The sequence below is a fragment of the Mugil cephalus genome, chromosome 1, assembly GCF_022458985.1.
Source record: "Mugil cephalus isolate CIBA_MC_2020 chromosome 1, CIBA_Mcephalus_1.1, whole genome shotgun sequence".
NCBI lineage: Eukaryota > Metazoa > Chordata > Actinopteri > Mugiliformes > Mugilidae > Mugil > Mugil cephalus.
In genome coordinates this window covers 14,816,857-14,837,292 of record NC_061770.1, presented here as the reverse complement: position 1 = coordinate 14,837,292, position 20,436 = coordinate 14,816,857, and the positions used below count along the sequence as shown (strand labels likewise).

The 20,436-nt window shown below is 41.4% G+C and overlaps 1 protein-coding gene across 2 annotated transcripts in view; it reads left to right on the top strand.

Annotated features, from left to right (window-relative positions):
* LOC125013968 (voltage-dependent calcium channel subunit alpha-2/delta-3-like) overlaps positions 1-20,436 on the top strand; it is a 119,413-nt gene that overhangs the window by 57,577 nt on the left and 41,400 nt on the right. For both annotated transcript variants that reach the window (XM_047594951.1, XM_047594943.1), the window contains exons 6-11: positions 757-888; positions 2,874-3,085; positions 5,080-5,154; positions 8,130-8,219; positions 9,139-9,252; positions 16,571-16,649. In XM_047594951.1, the coding sequence (XP_047450907.1) occupies positions 757-888; positions 2,874-3,085; positions 5,080-5,154; positions 8,130-8,219; positions 9,139-9,252; positions 16,571-16,649 (702 nt within the window). The remainder of the gene's footprint in view (positions 1-756; positions 889-2,873; positions 3,086-5,079; positions 5,155-8,129; positions 8,220-9,138; positions 9,253-16,570; positions 16,650-20,436) is intronic.

Sequence of the window (20,436 nt, the reverse complement as noted above, 5' to 3'; positions counted from 1 at the left end):
GCGCACTTACATTATTATGCCATATTATCGTTACATAAGTGGAAAAATGGTCTCAAAATAATGCTGACGATAATATCGTTTATCGGCAATAATTTGTGTGACAATATATCGTCCAGCTAAATTTGTTATCGTGACAGGCCTAGATATGAATATTTTCTTTGACACCGGTAGAATAAACCCCACCACTTTATAATCTCAGTTTCTGTTGATGTCTTTAGCTCTATCTGGTTCACTAGCTATCTCCAGCAGAGAGTGTTTTAAGTGTACTGGTGGGATCTACGGCCCAGACATCACTAAGCCTCAGTGAGGTGAGTGCTCCCCTGAGGAACAAATACAAAGTGACCAAACAGCAGCTACTGCACGGTAGCACTGTTTGCTACTAGTAACTACCACATCAAGAAGCTGTTTATAACCATTTTCTAAATATTCTTTCACGTAAAACAGCTGTCACAAGGATTTAGATTCAAGTCTGAATTCAATTTTAACCGAATATGTTATTGTGTTTTGCCTTTTTTTTGTTTGTTTTGTTTAGAGCAGAACAGTCTACAGTCTCCCCTTATTCCTGTTCTCTTTTGTGTGTCTACTGTTTTTGCTTATCTTTCTGTAATGAATAGGTCCTGATAGAGATCTGTGGGCATTCTAAGATACGACTGAATGAAAAGGCGGAGGAGAATCCTAACCTCTTGGACCACTGTTAACTTCAATCCTTCTCTCTATGTGTCTTCCCCCCTCTGTTTTTCTTTATTTACTTTTTAGACTCTGCAATTGTGAATGGAGTGTACTGGTCTGAGGCCTTGAACAAAGTGTTCGTGGATAACTTTGAGAGAGACCCATCACTCATATGGCAGTACTTCGGCAGCGCCAAGGGCTTTTTCAGGCAGTACCCAGGTAAGTGTTTGTGTGTTGTGAGGCGGGATGTGTGCTGCATGACTGTAGAAGTGTGTGTGTGTGTGTGTGTGTGTGTGTGTGTGTGTGTGTAATTAAGTCGCTGTCTTCTTAGAGCAGAACAGCGGGTGTGTGGGAATCTTCAGTGACTGACAGCTAGAGACTGGAGGCTAACAGGATGGCAGAGAGGAGAACGGGGGAGAGAGGATAGAAGAAGAGAGAGGGGGGTAAGGAGAGACAAGGGCAGAGTTTGTAGAGATTAAAGAGTGGGTGAAGAAAATGGATTAAAAACATTTGAAATAGATGAAGTAGACTGGATAAATAGATGAAGTGGACTGGATAATTAAGAAAATGGTGAGTACACATTGTAGCAGTGTAGCAGTGGATATGAGAAAATAGATGGTGTTTTCTCTTTTATTCATGTATTTTGCATATAAGGTTTCTGTAACTATGCTTTGCCTCCTTCTACATCTGGCATACAGTTAATACAGAGTGCTAAATAAACGGTCGCTGCAGTTCTGCATTTGCCTGGAAAAACTGGACCTTACTCTTATCATGTGTTTTGTCATCAAAAATGCTTCTACAAAATGAGTCGTTGTTGTTTTTTGACAGCTGATCAGTTTTAAATATAGAGGGTATACATTGACGTCACTGCCGCCTGGGGCCACTCCCCCCTGAGTGGCAAAACCATGGTGAAATGTAGCAGTAAATACAGCCAGACCGGGGAATTGTGGATTATCGGATCAAATTAAGGGCAATTGGGCTCAACAATGATCCATACAAACTATTTGGAAAAAGTGGATTAGCATTAGTTTCAGTTAGTTTAAGTCAGTTTTAGGTCATTTGAGTTATGATAAGTGTAGCTTAATAAAAAATGCCAATGCTAAGAGGTTTACTGAGAAGCTACAGTATTGTATGGCTAACATACAATACTGTAGCGTCTGTTAAAAGGATGACAAGGAGTAATCATAAAAAGTCTGTTTAGTGTTTTATTGTTATTTATTTTTGGAACTGAAATAGTCACTGCTGGCTGAAACTATGCCAAAACAACAACATCGACAAACTTATCTGACAGCCCTCCAGACCGTAACTTAAGATATGACTTCATCAAAAAATACAGCTTAAGTTAATATTACCTGACACTAAATGTGAACGCCAGATTTCAGTGGCTAGATTCCAGTTGTTTCTTCTAATGCAGAGATCCATTTACTTCTCTTTTCTTTACCAGATATCTGTAAAAATACATCTGCAAATGCTTTTCAAATCTCTAATCAGTCGCAACAGCTCTTCACATTTTTTAAAATTAATTTTACAATTTAGACGGTATTAAAGCCCACGGTTCAAATTAATGCTGCTATCCTCCGTGCTCAACTGTCATTTTTTTGTCACTCAGTGGCCGTAACCACAGAAATGTCCACTTGCTGTGACGTCACGTGCATACCCTCTATTGCAGTGAGCTATTAGATGAAGAGCTGCAGATGACAGACTGCACATTTCCATCTACTCACCAAGGTAAACGACTCATTTCACTGTGCCGTGCTGGTGGTAGATTCATGCTGTGTGCAGCCTACAATCTAAAATGTGATTACTCGCGAAATGATTGAAAAAGGCCAATTACCCGAGACTTCTTTATTAAAACTGGCAATGTTACCAGCAGTAACTGCAGGTGTCATCGTAGCAACCTACTGAAATGTTTAAGGTTCCTACTTTAAATTCAAATTTTTAAATCCTGTTTTCTTTTCACTAAAGAAATAATCCCCGTGCAAATAGCTGACTGTGTGTTCTGTGGATTGTTCAGTGTATTTCTCAGCGCCAGAGTCACCTCCATTGTACAGGATTGCGGAAGACATCTCTATCTACATGAATATATATACAGCCCCTGTAATAGTGAGGAAAAAAACAGATTTGGGTCAAGTGAATCTATAAAAATGCAGCTCCAGCACTATTACAGTTCAGTTGTTTATTTTTGATATCTGATACTTTTAAAGGAATCAAGTGGAAGCCAGATGAGCATGGAGTCATAGCCTTTGACTGCCGTAACCGGAAGTGGTACATCCAGGCCGCAACCTCTCCGAAGGACGTGGTGATCCTGGTGGATGTCAGTGGCAGCATGAAAGGCCTCAGACTGACTATCGCCAGGCAGACTGTTTCCTCCATACTGGACACTCTTGGAGATGATGATTTTTTTAACATCATTGCAGTAAGTTCACATACGTGTGTGTACAGTTTTGAAAGAGGAACTTAAAACCTTAAAAAGCTTTGGATGAGCATAGCCACACACAGGCTGTTACGTACTAAGTTCTCACAGCTTGCCATCGACACGTCAGCTGATTCTGATTCTGTAATTGGTCAAAAATTGGAAGTGGGCATGGTTGATGCAGAAAAACAAAATGCTAGCGGCAACTCTGTGAGCCCCCAGATGCTAATATTCTCTGTGTGACCACTAATCTCACCTGGGTATAGATCAGCATACTGTGTGTGGGTGCATGCTGAATGAACGACATGATCCAATGAACATGGTCATCACAACGACTGACAGAAATACGAAAACTATGAGTGCTTCTCCTCATCTCCAACAATACTTAGCGGGTGTGACGTATGCTGCTGTAAGCAGAGGGCCCTAAGAGGGCTTCAGTTTTTCATGAAGTTTAAAATGACCTGGCCAGAACGTACTTGGTACTTGTTGTTGTAGCCCGAGGACACAGAACAAATTTGGCTTCTCACAGAGCGTGTAACAATCGTGTATTTACACCGATCAGCCATAACATTAAAACCAGTTCAAGTAAATAACATTCACCATCTTGTGACAATACAATGTTCTGCTGGGAAACTTTTGGACCTGGCATTTATATGGATGTTACTTAGACATGTACCAGCCACCTCGACCAGACCAGGCATCCCCACCCCATAGCAATGACACTAATGGATGGCAGCAGGATACAGACTGACCCGACACAGACCCTACACACAAAAACCGTTTATGAACAACTCAAAAAGAACACAAAAAATTCACCTGGCCACCAAATTCACTAGGTCCAAAACTGATCAGGTATCTGTGGGATGCACAGGAACCCACAGGACCCAAAGACCCCCACTAACAATGTTCTGTTGTCAGGTACCACAGGATCAGAAGCCCCTTGTCCATTCTCTGAAGAGCCAGCACTGTTTTGGAAGCACAGGGGAGAGCCACACTATATTAGGAATATGGTCATAATGTTATGCCTGATCACTGTATATTTACCCCCCCCAAAAAAAAAAGATAAGACTGTAATACAAAACACAGCACGTCTTCTCCTCTGCAATACTGGAACGAATAAGCTTTCTCTCTTGTCACGCTCACTACCAATTAGGAGGCGTCTAAATGAAGATTTGAAATGCAAAAGAGACAGTTGTGATTGGATGCCGCCTCAGGCACATAAACTATTGTTATCACATTTCAGTCTGATTCTGTGCGGAACGTGTGTATGTGCGCTCGCGAACCTTCTGATGTCATTTCACTTCAAAACATAGCAACTCGTTTCCAGTCGCTTTCTCCACCAAACAAAGTTTTCATTATCATTTAATATCCTAATCATGCCAATTCAAAATAGCTCCGCAGAAAAATAGAGAAAAATAGGATTTGGCTATCCGGCGGAAATGTATTGTTTTCCCTGGACCCTCTTTAGGGTGACATTTCAATTTGCCTCATCTGTTTCTCTTGTCATTTTTTTATTTGTGTTATTTATTAATATGTCACTTTTACTTTGTAGCACACACGCTGTTTTTTTTTTGTTTTTTTTGTTTTTTTAAAATCTAAATGAAAGTTTGCAGTGGTTGAATAAATTATGTACACATTTGAGAGAATATCATTTAGTGAAAGTTTGTTTTGTGTTGCACACACATATATTCACATACAGAGATTAGTGCAGAATTACTGGCTTTGGAAGAACACACTTCCATTGTCTGTCTTGGACTTTGAAGCCTAATTCACATTGATGCATTAAATGGGGAGCATTATCACAGGATGACAGGCTCTGGGTACATTATGTACTGTACAATGTGTGCAGCGCGCGCATACGTGTGTGTGTGTGTGTGCCGTTCATCAAGATGAGTTTCCAACATCTAGTCTGCGTGTTTTTGAACATTAAACGGTTCTATACAGAACCAATTTAAAGTAATTAAAAATGACGAATTATTCCCTTTGTGTTCCTCCAGTACAACGAGGAATTGCATTATGTGGAACCGTGCCTGAATGGAACTCTGGTGCAAGCGGACGTCACCAACAAAGACGTAAGTATTTCCTTCCTTTTCTCCTATTGTTTTCTCTCTTTACAGTCTGTTGCAAGTCATCAGTGAATATTTGTGCCTGAGTTTAAGTGTAGTAGTAGAAGGAAAAAAAAATCATCTATTACAGGTGATACGCAACAGCAAAATGGGGATTTTGGGTTCAGGGTGGCATGTTTAAAGTCACTGTTAAAGGAGCCACATCCAACTTTCACCTTCCAAAATACAGATTTATGTATTAAAGACCTAATAAGGAAAGAAGATGATTTAACTTCAGTGGTTTGTGCTCTTTTGTCAATGCAAAGGGTTGCTTACTACCACTTAGGCGTAAGGTAATGCAATGTGTCCAAATGTCTTTATGTGTATGTGGGGAATCGATTCAAGATATTTTCATTGAGATGACCTGAAAACAAATCCCTGCTTCTACTGATTTTACAGAAAATCCCCTCTTTCATCACAGAGTCTCTGCAGTCAACGCCATAGATTGCAACGTTTGATCGCCCACTAAAAATTCTGTTTAATTCAATGTAAACACATAATTACCGACCCATCATAGTCCAGTGTGAATCTTTTGGGCTTTTGAGCTGTTTACTAGCAAACGCATGGTCTACTGTTTACGCGCCTTGTGCTAGAGCTGCAGAACTCTGTGCGTGTTCCAGTTGGTGATTAAGTTAGCTTCTGTTTACTTCTCAGGGAGTGCACACTTATGCATATGGATTAGCATTGTGCTTTTTAATTCCAGATGGTAGTTTAATGTAGTGTGAGTCAGCCGGCTAAGTGCGGAAGGCATTCTGCAACAGTAGATAAGGTTAATGTCTTTTACTTCCACTGAGGGCAGGAAGTGGCTGTCAAACTTACTGATATGCCTTTCCAAAGTCTGTTCTTTTAACGGGGTCAGAAATACAATTTATGAAGATTCAATTTGACTCGACTTGTATTTAAAAGGTGGCATCCATCCTGTCTCATTACTCCTCACTTGTGCAGTATTTTGTAAAGTCTTAATGGGAAATTGTCGACATGATCTCTTTAGAACTTAAAGAGCAGTCCTTTAGGTTGGTGGTGTTATGGCGCCTGTTACAGATGGACAGCTGATCAGGAATAATTTAACAACAATAAAGGAAACAAATGAGATTTAGTGCAGTAAAATACACTATTTTCGAGGCACCCACTAAGAATGAAGAGTTGATCTTTAGGTCTTAGCAGCTCTGAACTTTAACTGCTTTTCAACTGAATTAGCACAGTACATAACTTTCCAAACCCATTATTCCTGAGCACATATTTTTATTTATTTTTTTTTTTTTTTGGGAATTGCTGTACCATCCGAGCTGTAATCAAGTCAATTCAAAATACTTATCAATCACTTGTTAATCACTACAATGCTTTCTGATTTGAAACAGGCTTATCCTACTCATATCTGCACGCATTACTCACTCTTTTTGCTCAGCAAAATCAACTCCCTTTCTCCTTTTTTTTTCATGCTTTTATCAGACCTCCATCTGCCCCCATGTGGATATGAATTACTTACAAAAGAAATCAAAATCTTAAGCTGTAGCAAGCTGCAATTTAAGATATTTTTGTTCATTTGTTATATTCATATTTACTTTATATATATCCCAGCAGCCGGGCTTCTTTAAGCGGACTGCTGTGACAGAATAAAAATGTGTCTGTGCCGCTGAAGTGCTTGACGTCCAATGCACATTTCAGAGCCTTGCGGTGCAGAACAAAAGGCTGGGCACATTCGGCGCTGCATTCACACGGGCGCACGCACCCACATTTTCAATCGGCCACTTTAGCACACTGCTGCGCCAGAGATTGAACGTAGCCCGCTGTGCCGAGGGAAAAAAAAAAAAAAAACTCTTAAGATCTTAACTCACAAGCAGGCATACGCAATAGGTAAAGTTTGCTATGCTCCGGGGTTCGGCCTTTCATTGAAACCGATTAACCTTTTTATCCGCATACATGGAAAAGGTTGCATTTTTTTTTTGTTTGTTTGTTTGTTTATTTGTTTTTGCTTTACGGAGGTGTTGTCAGGGACACTGGAGGTTTTTGTGCGCCTCTTTATTTGCGCACTGTGCTTATGCCCCGCGTTTCTGTGCGTGTTTGCTCCCAAGTGATCAAGCGCTGATATGGCCTTATGTTGTTCAGTCTCCCCCCGCTGTGTGTTCAGAGACTTTCCCTCTTCTCATCAGCAAGGAACAGAAGAGTGGAGGAGGCGACTTTAGGAGTAGCGAAAGGAAAGGGAGAGAAGAAGAGAGAGATAAAAGCAACTTGGGTGAAGATAATGTAGGTGTGGTGTAGTTCTGGGCCTCTGTTTTCGCACGTAGCATATAGAAGTGGGAGGGGCTGCTAACTACAGGTGAAAATGGTTGGTTCCAGGCTCCAAATGTCAATGATAGGATCTAAATAACTATAAATAGATGAGACTGAATAATGCGTTGCTGTGTGTGTGTTGCCTCAAGACCAATGCAAATAATGAAATATGCACACAAGACTTGTTGGGCTGCAGACAACATTAAACTCATTGAACATTAAACAATTGCCCTTTGCGGCACAGTCCCACCTATGAACAGAAACACGCAAATAAATGTGCGTAGATGCACACAACTGAATAATTGTCAACCATAGCGAGGGGAAGGGAAAACTGGTCATTATATTTTTCTTTTCAGTCAGTCTGTGGCATTTCACTCCAAGATAATGTGGTAGTTTGCCACGAAACTGGCTCAGGGCTAAATTAAAGAGGCAATTAGACCATTGGTGCAGTCTCTGCTCACACATAAATGACGATGAATCAGATTCCGTTAAATGTTATCATCTGGTTTAAGCCCAAATACAATCTTTAACAATACATTTACATCTTTTTTTTCCCCATTACAGTTTTCCCCTGTCCTGAACTTAGGTTTCTATAGTACGCTGTGCCCCACTTATTCTGTCCTCATGTCACCGTGATCGTAACGCTCCCTCCCCAAACTTTATTTTCCCAGCATTTCCGCGAACACCTCGACAAGCTGTTTGCTCAAGGCATTGGTATGTTAGACATCGCTCTGACCGAGGCCTTCAATCTTCTCGGTGACGTAAGTAACAGACTCGTGCGCGATCACCCTCCGGCACGCAGACACACATGCACAAACACGGACACGTCATTATGCCCAAAATTAATTAAGGGCTGTAATTAATAGCTAAGTAAACAGAATCATGCAAAAAATGAGTAAACAAGGCACTTGATGACTCAGGTTACTGGTCCAACATCTCCTCATTATGAACAAGGAATTAATCAAAAGCGTGCACGCAAATGCACAAACACACACACACACTTGCCATTCTACATGATTATAACAACATGTATCTATCAAAGTAAGAACCGCATAGACATGCTGCAAAAGGATCTCTGTTTTTTTGTTGTTAATGCACTCTCATGTTAGAGGTCATTTTACCCGGTGTGCATGTGTGTGTAGTTGTATGCACGCTACTGTTTTTACACTAGCTTGCAGTTAGCTTCCATGTTGTGTTGGTAAGTCATGTAAAGTTGATCAGCCATAACATTAAAACCACTGACAGGAGCTGGGAAATTTTTTAACCTGCCATTCATGTGGATGTTACTTAGACATGTAGCACCCACCTAGACCAGACCAGGCACCCCCACCCCATAGCAACAACACTGCTTGATACCAGCAACCATCCCCATCCCCAACCCTCAACCCATAAGACCCGAATACCCCCGCTAACAACATTATCTTACCACCCTCAGAAGGCCCATGTCAATTCTCTGATGAGTCACAGCTGTTCTGGCAGCACAAAGGGGTCCTACACAATATTAGGAAGGTGGTCATAATGTTATGCCTGATCAGTGTATATTAAAAACTGTAATCAGAACAAACCTGGTTAAATGTTTAGTAAGTAATTTCGAAATTTGGACAGAACATGTGTTTTTTGCTTTGTTTTGTTTTTCCACATGCGGCAACTGTCTCCCTCTCTGTGTCTCTCTGTCTCCAGTTCAACGAGACTGGGAGGGGTAGTGAGTGCAGCCAGGCTATTATGTTGGTGACAGATGGGGCAGTGGATACATACGATGCCATCTTTGCCAAGTATAACTGGCCTGAGAGGAAGGTAGTGTATTAAACACGCAGACACACACACACGTCATATTATTCTGCAAATATGTTGCTGGACAATCAGGCCATTTGATCTTGGTTTCGCACCATGCTTTGTTCACAATTTCATGAACCTGTGTTCCGATGCATAATGTGCACTGGAGAGCAGTGGACTAATGCCCTCATGTGGCTATGAGGGACTTTTTAAAGTCACTTTTGAGTGTGGTCTATTTATCTGTCTACCAAATGATCCATTAAAACCCCACTTCTATCCAAGAACCGCCCACACCAGAGCTCTGACACGGTGCCGGATTTCTTTAAGACCTGCATCGTACATGTAGGGAGACGTGACCAATACGTCTTAAAAACTGGTGACTGATTAAAAAGGTGAAAACTGATGATGAGCTCAGACCAGACAAGACCCCATTTGGGAGCTACTGCATTAAAGTCTTTCTCAAACACAATAATCTAGAGAAAGTGAGAATGGGTATTGATTACCAATCATAAGTAAGTATAAGTGCTTACTATAAGTGACTCAAATTTTAATCGGAGGGTAATCACAGGGTTGCAGTGGATTAATTTTGATTAATTGCGATTAATATATATCATATCGTATATCAATGAATATATCATTCATTTTTAATCCATATTAGTCTCGTTTCATTTTGCTTGAGCAAACAGACTCTAGAAAGAAATTAATATATACATGCACGTATATATATGCACTTAAAAAGTTTATTAAACACCTTCAGCAGTTACAACAAAACAATTTTAAACTACTTTTTGTCTTATTTTTTAAACAATCATTTATCCACATCGATGTGGCCATATTGCTCCTTTGTCAGCTGTTACTAAGACAAACTAACTTGTTGACATTGTCCAAGAGGACAGCTGACCACTTCTTGTTTAACATGTTACAGTCTTTCACACAGAACAGTGGTTTGAGGATTGGCCAGATATTTGAAAGCAGGATTGCCAGCTAGTCCTTGTGTTGGTTTCTCACAAGCTGGGTGACATGTTAGCCGAAGTGGTAACAGACTAGCGTACAGTATTTCAGTGCTTCGGTGAAAAGAAAACTCCTTCCTGCAGAGTGTGCATAATACTGTATGTCAGTCGACTGTTCTGTCTTATTTATTTTTTGTACAGAGATTGAGAGGACCAAGGTGCTGTTTAGTGTCTTCCATCTTTATTGGTTGGGTCTGGTGCCTGTCACTACCGGATCCACTGCCCATTTGCACGTGCACAACAGTAACTCTACTTGGACAATCCGCCTGAAATGCATTGCCAGAGATGTTCAGAGTCATTCTGCGCTGCAGATGGGTTAATTACATTACATTTTTTAATCAGATTAATGATGATGATGATGATGATGATGATTTTGACATGCCCTGCTAATTATATAATATCATTATTACTGCATTATAAATAGATTTACTCGCAAAATACTGAATTTCTTGCTAAAACTGAAATATAAGGCAAGGCTGACTGAAAAGAGGGGCGTTTACTGCTGATATTTTTTTTTGTTTTTGCCCGAGAAATATGATTCGACTGAGCTGTTAGTGAAGTTTTTTGACAAGCAGAAGATATTGAGCGTGCACAGTATGGGGTCCTCTCAGAGAGCTTTAAAACAGAGTTAAGTACGGCCCTGTCGCTAACGACAGAGCTGTCTCTTCGCTGTCCTGCAAGGTAATTGCGGTACTCTTCTGACAAGCCACGAAATGAAACAGAAGAAGAGAAGGGCTGGAGTGGGAGAAAAGGGGTTATTCAGCCCACAGGGTCTTCACGCTTAAAAGAATCAGGACAGAGCTCTCAGACTGTAACGATACACTCGTGCACACTCAACGTATGCTGTGGATGCATGCGAGCAAACGTGACTAAAAAAAAAAAATGTACCTTTAAGCATTCCATATGATGCCTTGCACTGTATGTCACACATCTATCAGTATATCTCAATATCGAGACAGATGCTTTGTTCTTCATTCTTCATGGTTTTAAGTCGTTAAGTCCTGAAAGTTGATTTAAAAATGTTGACGACTCATCCTGCACTCAGGGGCGGATACTGATTTTGTATCCAATGACACGCTTTCTCAAATCTTTGGACTTACATGGGCAGTGCATGTTGAGGCCAGTGGAAGTGATCTATCAGAGCACACTGGTCTTGTTGGGATCCACGCTTTGTAAATATACAGGATCAACAGGCACTCTGCTAGGCTTTTCCTGGGTACTTTAATGGTACACATACAGTTAAAAGTTATATTTCCTCAGCTAAGTCTTAACAAAGGCTTTGATGCAAAGAGATGTGCGAAAGGCTTTCGGATTAGTTAAGTCTTTCAGTAAATTCCAACCTTGAGTCAGTTTGAGCATATGTTTCTGTGCATTAATAAGGGTGCCTTTTAAATTATATCAATGTTGCGCACACACATTGTGTTTGTGTGTGTCTGATATGGTCTGTATTAACGCCGCTCACAGCGTCCACCCCCCTCCCCTTCCCTCTCACCAATTCGTGCCTCAAGGCTGAACAGCAGTGAGCGGAGAGAGGGGACAAGGCTGCTAGATAGTTCCATTTAGAAGAAGCCCCGCTGATAATAGAAGTCTTCAGTCTCTGTCACTCTATCCAGTCTCTCTCGCTCTCCCTCTCTCTCTCTCCGCCGCTGGTTTTTAATGGCTTCCTTCCAACGAGCCTTACTGCTTCACCGCTGTATAGCATCACGCTGAGAAGGCAGGCAGGGTTTGGGCAAACTCAATGCAAATGTTACCATGAGCATCTCTTTGTTCCGGAAAGCTGTAGAATAGTGATCGCACGGTATCTACTGGTGGAAAGTCTAAAACACAGAAAAAAAATGGCACTAAACCAATTTTTGACTGATACAGTGATGATGTCCACTTTAAAAACTACATTGGATTTTCAGAATGTCTAATGTCTAAAGAGAACCCAATGTAATGCACTGTTTTGTACTACCAAACATTTTTGTGAATGGATAGTTGATAGTTGCATGAATGTGCCTACGCGTACTGTAAATGCATCTCTACACTTATCATAAATGCACATAAACATTGACGCATCCGCACATTACACATGCACCCAAATGCTCTTTGCAAATAAAATCTTAGAAGTACTTGATCAGAACAGTTTTGCTGGCCTCCCTTGACTCATAAAGACCAGAGAACATTTATTCTCTCCACAGAGTGCCAAGTACCATCATTTAGCTACTTGGGAGTGCGGCCTGCTGAGTTGTGAAATCTCCAGACATCTGATCTGCAGTCAGATTGTTTGGCACATGGCCTGCCCTCAGGGATAGAAACCTGAGCTGTGCCGTCAGTGTAGTGTGAAACCTGGATATGGTGTCCCAAGCTGGCACAGATTAGCAGCAATTAAAAGTGATCACCGGGTGCGCACTTGAAAAGAATTCTCCGTGAATTTTGCTCCATCTCTGCCTGAGTTGACTTTCTGCCCCTTTTTTTCCCTTAAATGTATTTGCTGATATGCCAGTAGGCAGCTTTACGCATTTGTGGCATCTTTGTGCGCAACAGCTTATCTGTCAACACTGTTTGGCAGTGCACCATGACGCAACAGTGTCCTCCCTTTGCCGACTTTGTCTCTGCTGTCCCACAGGCAGAGGGCTAGCCGTAACTGTCTTGAGACCACTCTGAGCTATAGCCTATAACATGGGACTCATTGGCCTCCCATGTGCCAATTTGAACCGTGAGAGATATTCCCTGAGCCCTTCCTGCCCCTTCAGTGGGAGTGTTAGTGGTGCAACTGGGAATCCGCAATGAGGCTAAATCCTTCTGCATAGTTTTGGTGAAGTTCTCAGAGTAAAATTCACACACTGTACATCTCTTACACATACCGCAACCTGCTTCCCTAAAATGCAGTCTTGGAAGTTAGCAACTCCCTGAATCTGCAGTCATTTACAAGTGTTGGGTCACCAGCTTTTAGTAATGGTAAAACAAAAGCAGGCCTCGTGATAAGAAATTTCATTAGAGGCAAGAGACAGATTAAAGAGATGTGTGAAAGGGGGAAATAAAATCGGCTGCTAACTTTAGAAGCTGTGGCGCGAGGTTATCAGCGTCCCCTGGTCCGCTCATGTCTAAAAGTTAGTAATTAAAATTAGTGGTGATTTTAAACCTAAAAGGCTTGCTAACCGTTGATTAAAGATAAGTTGCTTTAAAAGATTGCTAGTCTGAATGGGAGCATTATTTTGTGATGTTTGATAAATAAAAGAAAAATAAGCATTATTTTGACTTTTAACTGTTGGCTAGATCAGAGTATCTCCACATTAATGAACATGGCTTAGATGCTTTGTTATAATATAAACTTTTATCTTGCAGTAGCCGCCCCTATACAATTAGATTCAGGTTTCAGGTTTTAGATTCAGGTTGAAACCCTGAGCTGACCTAAATTTGAGATCAGCTGAGCTTTTTATAACCAGTGCTTGGCCTGGCTGGTCTTGGATCACGCTGCATATTGCATGAGACCAGAAACGTCAGAACAGTCCGCTTGGTGTCCACACACATGTAGCCCCACAGCTGTAGACTTTTGTGTCAAAGATAATGCAGGAGGACTGAATAAATTATTCAACTAAGTGCGTAGGGGGCACGTAGAAATATTTTTATTTTATTTTTTTGTAGAGGCCGGGGCAGTCAAAAAAATCTGAGCACGTTGCATCAGTGTTGTATGAATACACGACTAGACGGGGACATTGATGTCATTGAGTATTTGTACTCGTCCGTGTACGTGTCCTTTCAATTCTGCTTTATCCTAAATTTGTGCACTCAAGTATGTTAAAGATTGCATGCTGGGGCTCCTACTAGTTTATAACTGCTGTGCTTTACTCAGCCGAAGACCTCCTTCATATTTAATGGCTGGCCAGCTATACTGTAGTTTGCCTGCAGATGGAAAATTCTTGCTGTGACGCGGAGCTGTTTTGATCATATTGACTGTGTTTTGTTGTCCCGTCATTCTGCCAGTGTCATTCAACATGGCTGCATGAAAAGAGGATGATTATGGTCTGGATAGTAAGGGCTGCTTAAAAAAATGACAGTCAACCGTGCTTATGCCCGGTGAAACACATTAAAGCTGACAACAGATCAGTATTATCCAGAGTAGTAAAATGAGACCCTAGAATTAGTGCTGTTTGGAGCCTTGTTGAGTTTGTCTATGACACTCCATGAAATCATTTAATGCAGGATTATTCCTAAAAATCGAAATTACTTTTGTATGTAGACATTTTTTTGACTTGTATACAAGATGTGCACACATCTGGAAATATGTGCGCGTTCATGTACGCACGTACACACACCAACGCAGACACATGCTGACAGGGTGAAGGGAGGCAGTGAAAAATGCAGGCATGGAAGCTGGGGCAGCTGTGCCCCCAGAGGCTGGCATCTGGTCCAATCTGGCAACGCTACTCCTTGCACATGCACACTCGTGCACACACGTATGCATACACACTCACCTGCCAACTACACCTGCTGCTAGAGCCAACTGAGCACTGCTGAGCAAAAAAAAAAAAGAAAGAAAGAAAATGAGTGAGAGTTTAGAAGATCGTCCTGGGTGACCACATCGCCATTTATATATATATCTATATTAGTGCTGTCAAAAATTATTGATTCAAAATTTTAATCAGATTAATCAAAGGGCTGCTGTGGATTAATTTCGATTAATCGCGATTAAGTATCATTTTTTTTTAACATGTTTTTTTTTTTAACAAGATAATTTATCCACATTGATGTGGCCATGTTGCTCCTATTTCAGCAGTTACTAAGACAAGCTAACTTGTTGACATTTTCCAAGAGGACAGCTGACCGCTTCTTATTTACCATGTTGCTTGCAACTGAGAACAATCTCTCACATGGAACAGTGGATTCATGCGTGGCCGGATATTTGGAAACCAGTATTGCCGTCTTGTCTTTGTCTTGGTTTGTCACAAGCTGGACTTCACGTTCAAGCCCATGTGCTATCAGAATCCTCGACTAACGTATGCTTCTTGTATTGTGGTATCTTAAGCTGGAAGTGCTTCAGTGAAAAGACAAGAGTGTGCATACTACGTTGTGTCGGTTGTCTGTTCTGTCTTGTTTTCTTTTTTGTACTAAAATTTCCCATGGAGAGGTCCAAAGTGCTGTCCAAAGAGCGTCTTCCATCTTTAACGGTTGATTATGCTGCCTGTCGCCAGTGGATCAACTCAGACCTGTTAGAAATGTGCACGTGCAATATTCATGTCTGACAGCACAATGCATCAGTGTGGTGGTGAAGCAGTTTCAACCAATAATCGTAGAGTGGCGGAGAATAACGAGTCTGCCAAACCTATAGCTTTAGCCCCGTTCACCCACTAGGAATCAGATAGAGTAGGCCTGTATATAAGGAGGGATGGGATTATTTCTACAGTTCAAACAAGTAAGACAAATCTTGCAGCAACAACCCTGCCACTATGGCAGACAAGGATGACAGGGAGGGACAGGGCAGCAGGCCTTCCAAAAAGCAGAGTGTCCACATCCCCCAGAAGTATTTGGAAAAATATAAACATCAGTGGCCATGCCTGCAACCATCAAAAATCACACATAATGCATTTTGCACAGTGTGCAATTATGATGTGGACATATGTGGTAATATATGAATTAGGCCTGTGATGTGTGCCTATGTGCTGTAAGCCAAATTAATTATCACATTGTTGAAAATAAAAAATATGTATTGAATTATACAAAATAAATTATTACGATTTTAATTAAATAATTCAATGCTGTTGGCCATGAACTTGTGGCCATGAACTCTTATAAGCACACATATAATGTAAGCAGGTGCAGCTTTTACTTTTACTGTTCATTGTTCATGTTGTCCAGACAGTGCATTGCACATTATATTTTGATATCAGGTCAAATTGTTAGTTGTCTAAACTATGTCAAAATAAGAACCATGAACAAGTTTACGTGTGTCTTAGACTGTCGATGTCATGCTGAGGGCAAAAAACACTCAAAGATTGTGGCCAGTTTAGATGCTGTTCCAAAAATTCTAACTTTTTTTCATCAAGCGAGTGATCTATAACCTGTTCGCCGCACGACACAAGTGGTACTCAAAATATTTTGCCAAGGTTGGTAGGTCTGTCAGCCGCCCATTTGCTCATGCGTGACAGTAACTAGCGTATGATTGAAACATTTAAAACTTCCATGAGTTCATAATTAACTCTTTTAAACAAGTAGAAAGGACCTGCTAATCACGGACAGATAAAGAATGAGCCTTTTGCCTGAGTTTGACGGTGTTATCTTCCAAATGGTGGCCCCTATCAAATTGAGATTAAAATGATTGACGGGAGCTATCTGCTTTCTCTCCGCAGGTCCGCATATTCCCTTACCTCATTGGCCGAGAGTCCGCCTTCGCAGATAATCTCAAATGGATGGCATGTGCTAACAAAGGTGAGAATCTTATGTCACGTGCACGGATGGCTGTACCTTTTTGCCCTTCCAGTCTGTTTCTGCAGAGGAATTTCAGTCAGATGAAAATGAATACATTATGCAGCTGAGGATTTGGAGTGTATCCATGTGTGCATGTATCTGTGTGCCTGCATGCAGGAGCATAGATTTAGTGTTTGTCAGTGCTCATCAGCATTAGCAAGTGTTATATGACAGCAACAGCTGGTTCCAGTTGCACAGACCAGATATGTCGTATTACTTCATCTCCCTCTAAGCCTAAAGTCCAACCTATCGCGCGATACACCACTTTCCAGCTGCTTTGTGTGTGGTCATGGTTGTCTAAGTGCGTCGAGCACTTTCTCTTAGGTTCTATATTTAGCTGGGAGGTGGGTGACAGAGACAGTCTGGCTCTATTTCCTCAGGCTGCAGCAGATAAGACAGGCAAGCCACAGGTCACACAAAGGGTGTGTGTGTGTTTGTAGCTCTGTGTGCGTGGATATGTGTGTAGATAAAAGACAAGGGCAGCCAGAGTGTTGCTTGGGAGTGATATCAGGGAACCCATCCAGTCAGTTTGAGCGCGTTAGTGGCGATGATGAGACCAGTGTGTGTGTAGGTGTCATGCTACATAAATGCCTTGGTATGCGGGATGATGATTCAAGCTTGTGACAGTGACATCCTCTACAGCCTGGAGAACGTGCGCACAACAGTCTCCTCTGTGCCCGTTCAGTGTAACCTCACAAATCAAGCAAGTAAAAACATATATTTCATCTTACCTACCTTATTTCTGTCAGCTCTCTCAGAATCTCTCCGCGTGGACTTTGAGTGGATCGAAGACGGTTGTTAAGATTCTAGTAATGCTGTCAGTGATGGTAAAGTCATTTTAGATCTTGGAGATTTACTTTCCTCTAGGCCTCGGCTGTACTCACTACTGACAGACCACACATACATACGAGGAATGCATTTAGTTGCCAGTCAACATGAAAAAGCTGTAGGGACTCTGCACACTTGTCGGGTTGGGGAATCTTGGGAGCTAGATTTAGTCCCTGCACAAGAGGAGGACGCACAGGGGAGGCTGGTTGTTCACAGGGATGCTGCTTGGGGATCGATCAAGCAGGTGTGTTGTTGCGTCTCAACAACAACAAATGTGACAACTTAGAAGTCTGTGAGTACATCGACATTTTAACTTTTCAGATTCATTTAGAGCACATTTTGAACACTTAGTAAAAATGACTGTCTGTTCTGACGTCGCCTTAAACAGCATAATCCACATATTTTGCTTTTGAAAAAAACTTTACATGCAAATTATGTTATCAACTTAGCAATTTGATTAAAATGTGCAACTTTTTTTTGGCGTCTTGTTCACCCTCACATGCTTGAGGCCCCTGGAAGAAAACCTATGACTGTTGGCACACCTTTCTAGACATCCGCAATGAAAGTGTGTCCCAGCCCACAACATGGAAATATGACTTTTTTTCTGAATCCTGAAACTCTATACCAGGGCTATTAAATTTGAAATTCAGTCGGGCCACATTTTAAAACCTCAAAGTTCAGCTGGGCCGAACTTTTTCAGTGGCTCATAAGCAGCAGTTAATGATGAATTTTAAACCAACACAAATGAATGTAATAAAGCAAAACAAAAACATTTGTATTTATTGTTCCCTTTTAATGTGGTCACATCTGACACAAGCATAGCCTATCAAAAAGTGCAAAACAAGAGATTTTTGAAAAAAACAAACCAAAAGACAAAACCAATTTGGTCATGTCTGACCCAGGCCCATCTCAAAGTGCATATTAAGACAAAAAAAAAATAGCTATTATTGCACAGACCTGTTATAGTAGCTTAGCCACAAGATTTTGTTTTATGTAGCTATATGTTAGTGTCATCAAAAGTAATTAACGTTTGTAATTTGTAATTTGTTTGTAATTAATGTTTGACAGTGGGCTACAGGTTGTGTGATGCTAGCCAACTAATTAGCTACGGTACCGGCATGCAGCAGGTCCAGCGTTGCTAGACTTATAATGTTGCATTCACGATCTGAAGTACTGTAGGAATTTCTATAGAAACATCTGCAGGGTCACTGGGCAACTTTGTAAGTGCCTCTGGGCTGCATGCGGCTAATTGAATAGGCCTGCTCTATACCGTATAAATATGGACGGCAGAACTGCTCCCCAAAACTGATGCCAAAGCAAGTAGAGCTCCCCCTGGTGACTGGCTTTGTTACAATTCATGAGCTCCACCACCTGCATGTTAGTGGATGGGCCGAATTGGAACACTAAAATACACGTTGCATACATATTTTTTCAAGGATGGTTTCAGTCATTTTAAGTAGTTAATGTAATGTTGATGAATGTTCGAGAGTAATAGTAGTAGTATTTTTGGATAAGTTTTATTTTAGTTAGTTATTTGACAGAATGTGACATAATGGTAACTGCCAGTTGCCATGCCAACGTAAAGTTGTTTGGCTAATGCAAGGAAGTGGGGACACGTTGTCCATATTTTTACAGTATGTGGTTGAAACAGCATGAAAAAATATGACTATGACGATTTAGATTGTGGATCATTAAATTTACGCGGTGGAAACGCTGCTTAACCTTTTATCGTCACTCCCCCTCCTGTGGTATCCTTACACAGCGTTTGTGAAGCCTCACTTGTGAAGCCACAGAAGCCATTTCAGAGCAGAGACAAAGTGCTGCAGAAAAAAAATATGTGCTGCACTTCGGGTGCATGCAAGGTTGTCCACATACATTAGTACAGGCTTCTCCTCACATCATGACATATTGTTCACTTCCACCTCATCCATTACTTTCATGTATCAGGACACCTCGCTGTGTGTTTTTTGCTTACACATGACCCAAGCCAAGGTCATGTAAAAATGTTTTGAAGCCCTCCTCCTGACCAGACCACGCTGTCCTGTGTGTAGCCTGCAACAGGTGCGCCATGTCACCGAAAGCGAGGAGAGCATTCATTTTTCTCTCCCCAGCTCATCTCACTAGCCCCGCGTGGCTCAGCCCGAAGGACGCCCTCGGTCTTCCAGAGGGAGCAGTCATTCTTGACTCGCCGCTGTGATGAACAATGCCGCGAGACTGCTTATGTGTGCGAATGCGAGTCTGTATGTATGTGTGTGTGTGTGTGTGTTGTCAGTGTACTGTCTGGTGGAATAATAGCTGGGTCCAAATGTCTCTGAGGATGAAAAGTAAGAGTCTTTCAAGGTTCACTTCCAGGACTTTTTACTTAATTATCTATTTTTTAAAGTTGGCAAACCTTTCAAATTACGTTATCATGGATAAAGCCTATTATCAGTCATCTCGCAGGATTTGAAACATCACTTATACATCTCTGTGTTGTTTCTCTTTTTTTTTTTTTTCCTGTGGAGTAAAGGTTGTTGCCGGAAACCCCAAAATCTTTTTCCTCCAGGTAGTATTTTCTACTCGGCTGCCTCATGGCGATGGAGGCCATTTGCCGTTTTTACGGATGGATGGAAATGTGGTTCTCCTTTCTCTTACTCACTGTGTCACATCTCGTCCTCTATATCTGTCTTGCTGCCGTCCCGATCCTCTCTCCTCCTCTACCCCCATGCCGCCCCCCCTGCTGAGAAAACAGTATATTCCCTCCTCCACATGCACATTAGCAACATAATGGAGGCATTACCATCGTAGGAAATGGCATCACATTTGCTTTAACTGGGATAGTTTTGTACATTACATTTACATACCATTTAGTTATTCAGAAAACCCATGCTGGTTTGATCTGACTTGAACATCGCTGCAGGGGATTCTTTAGCTATTGCTT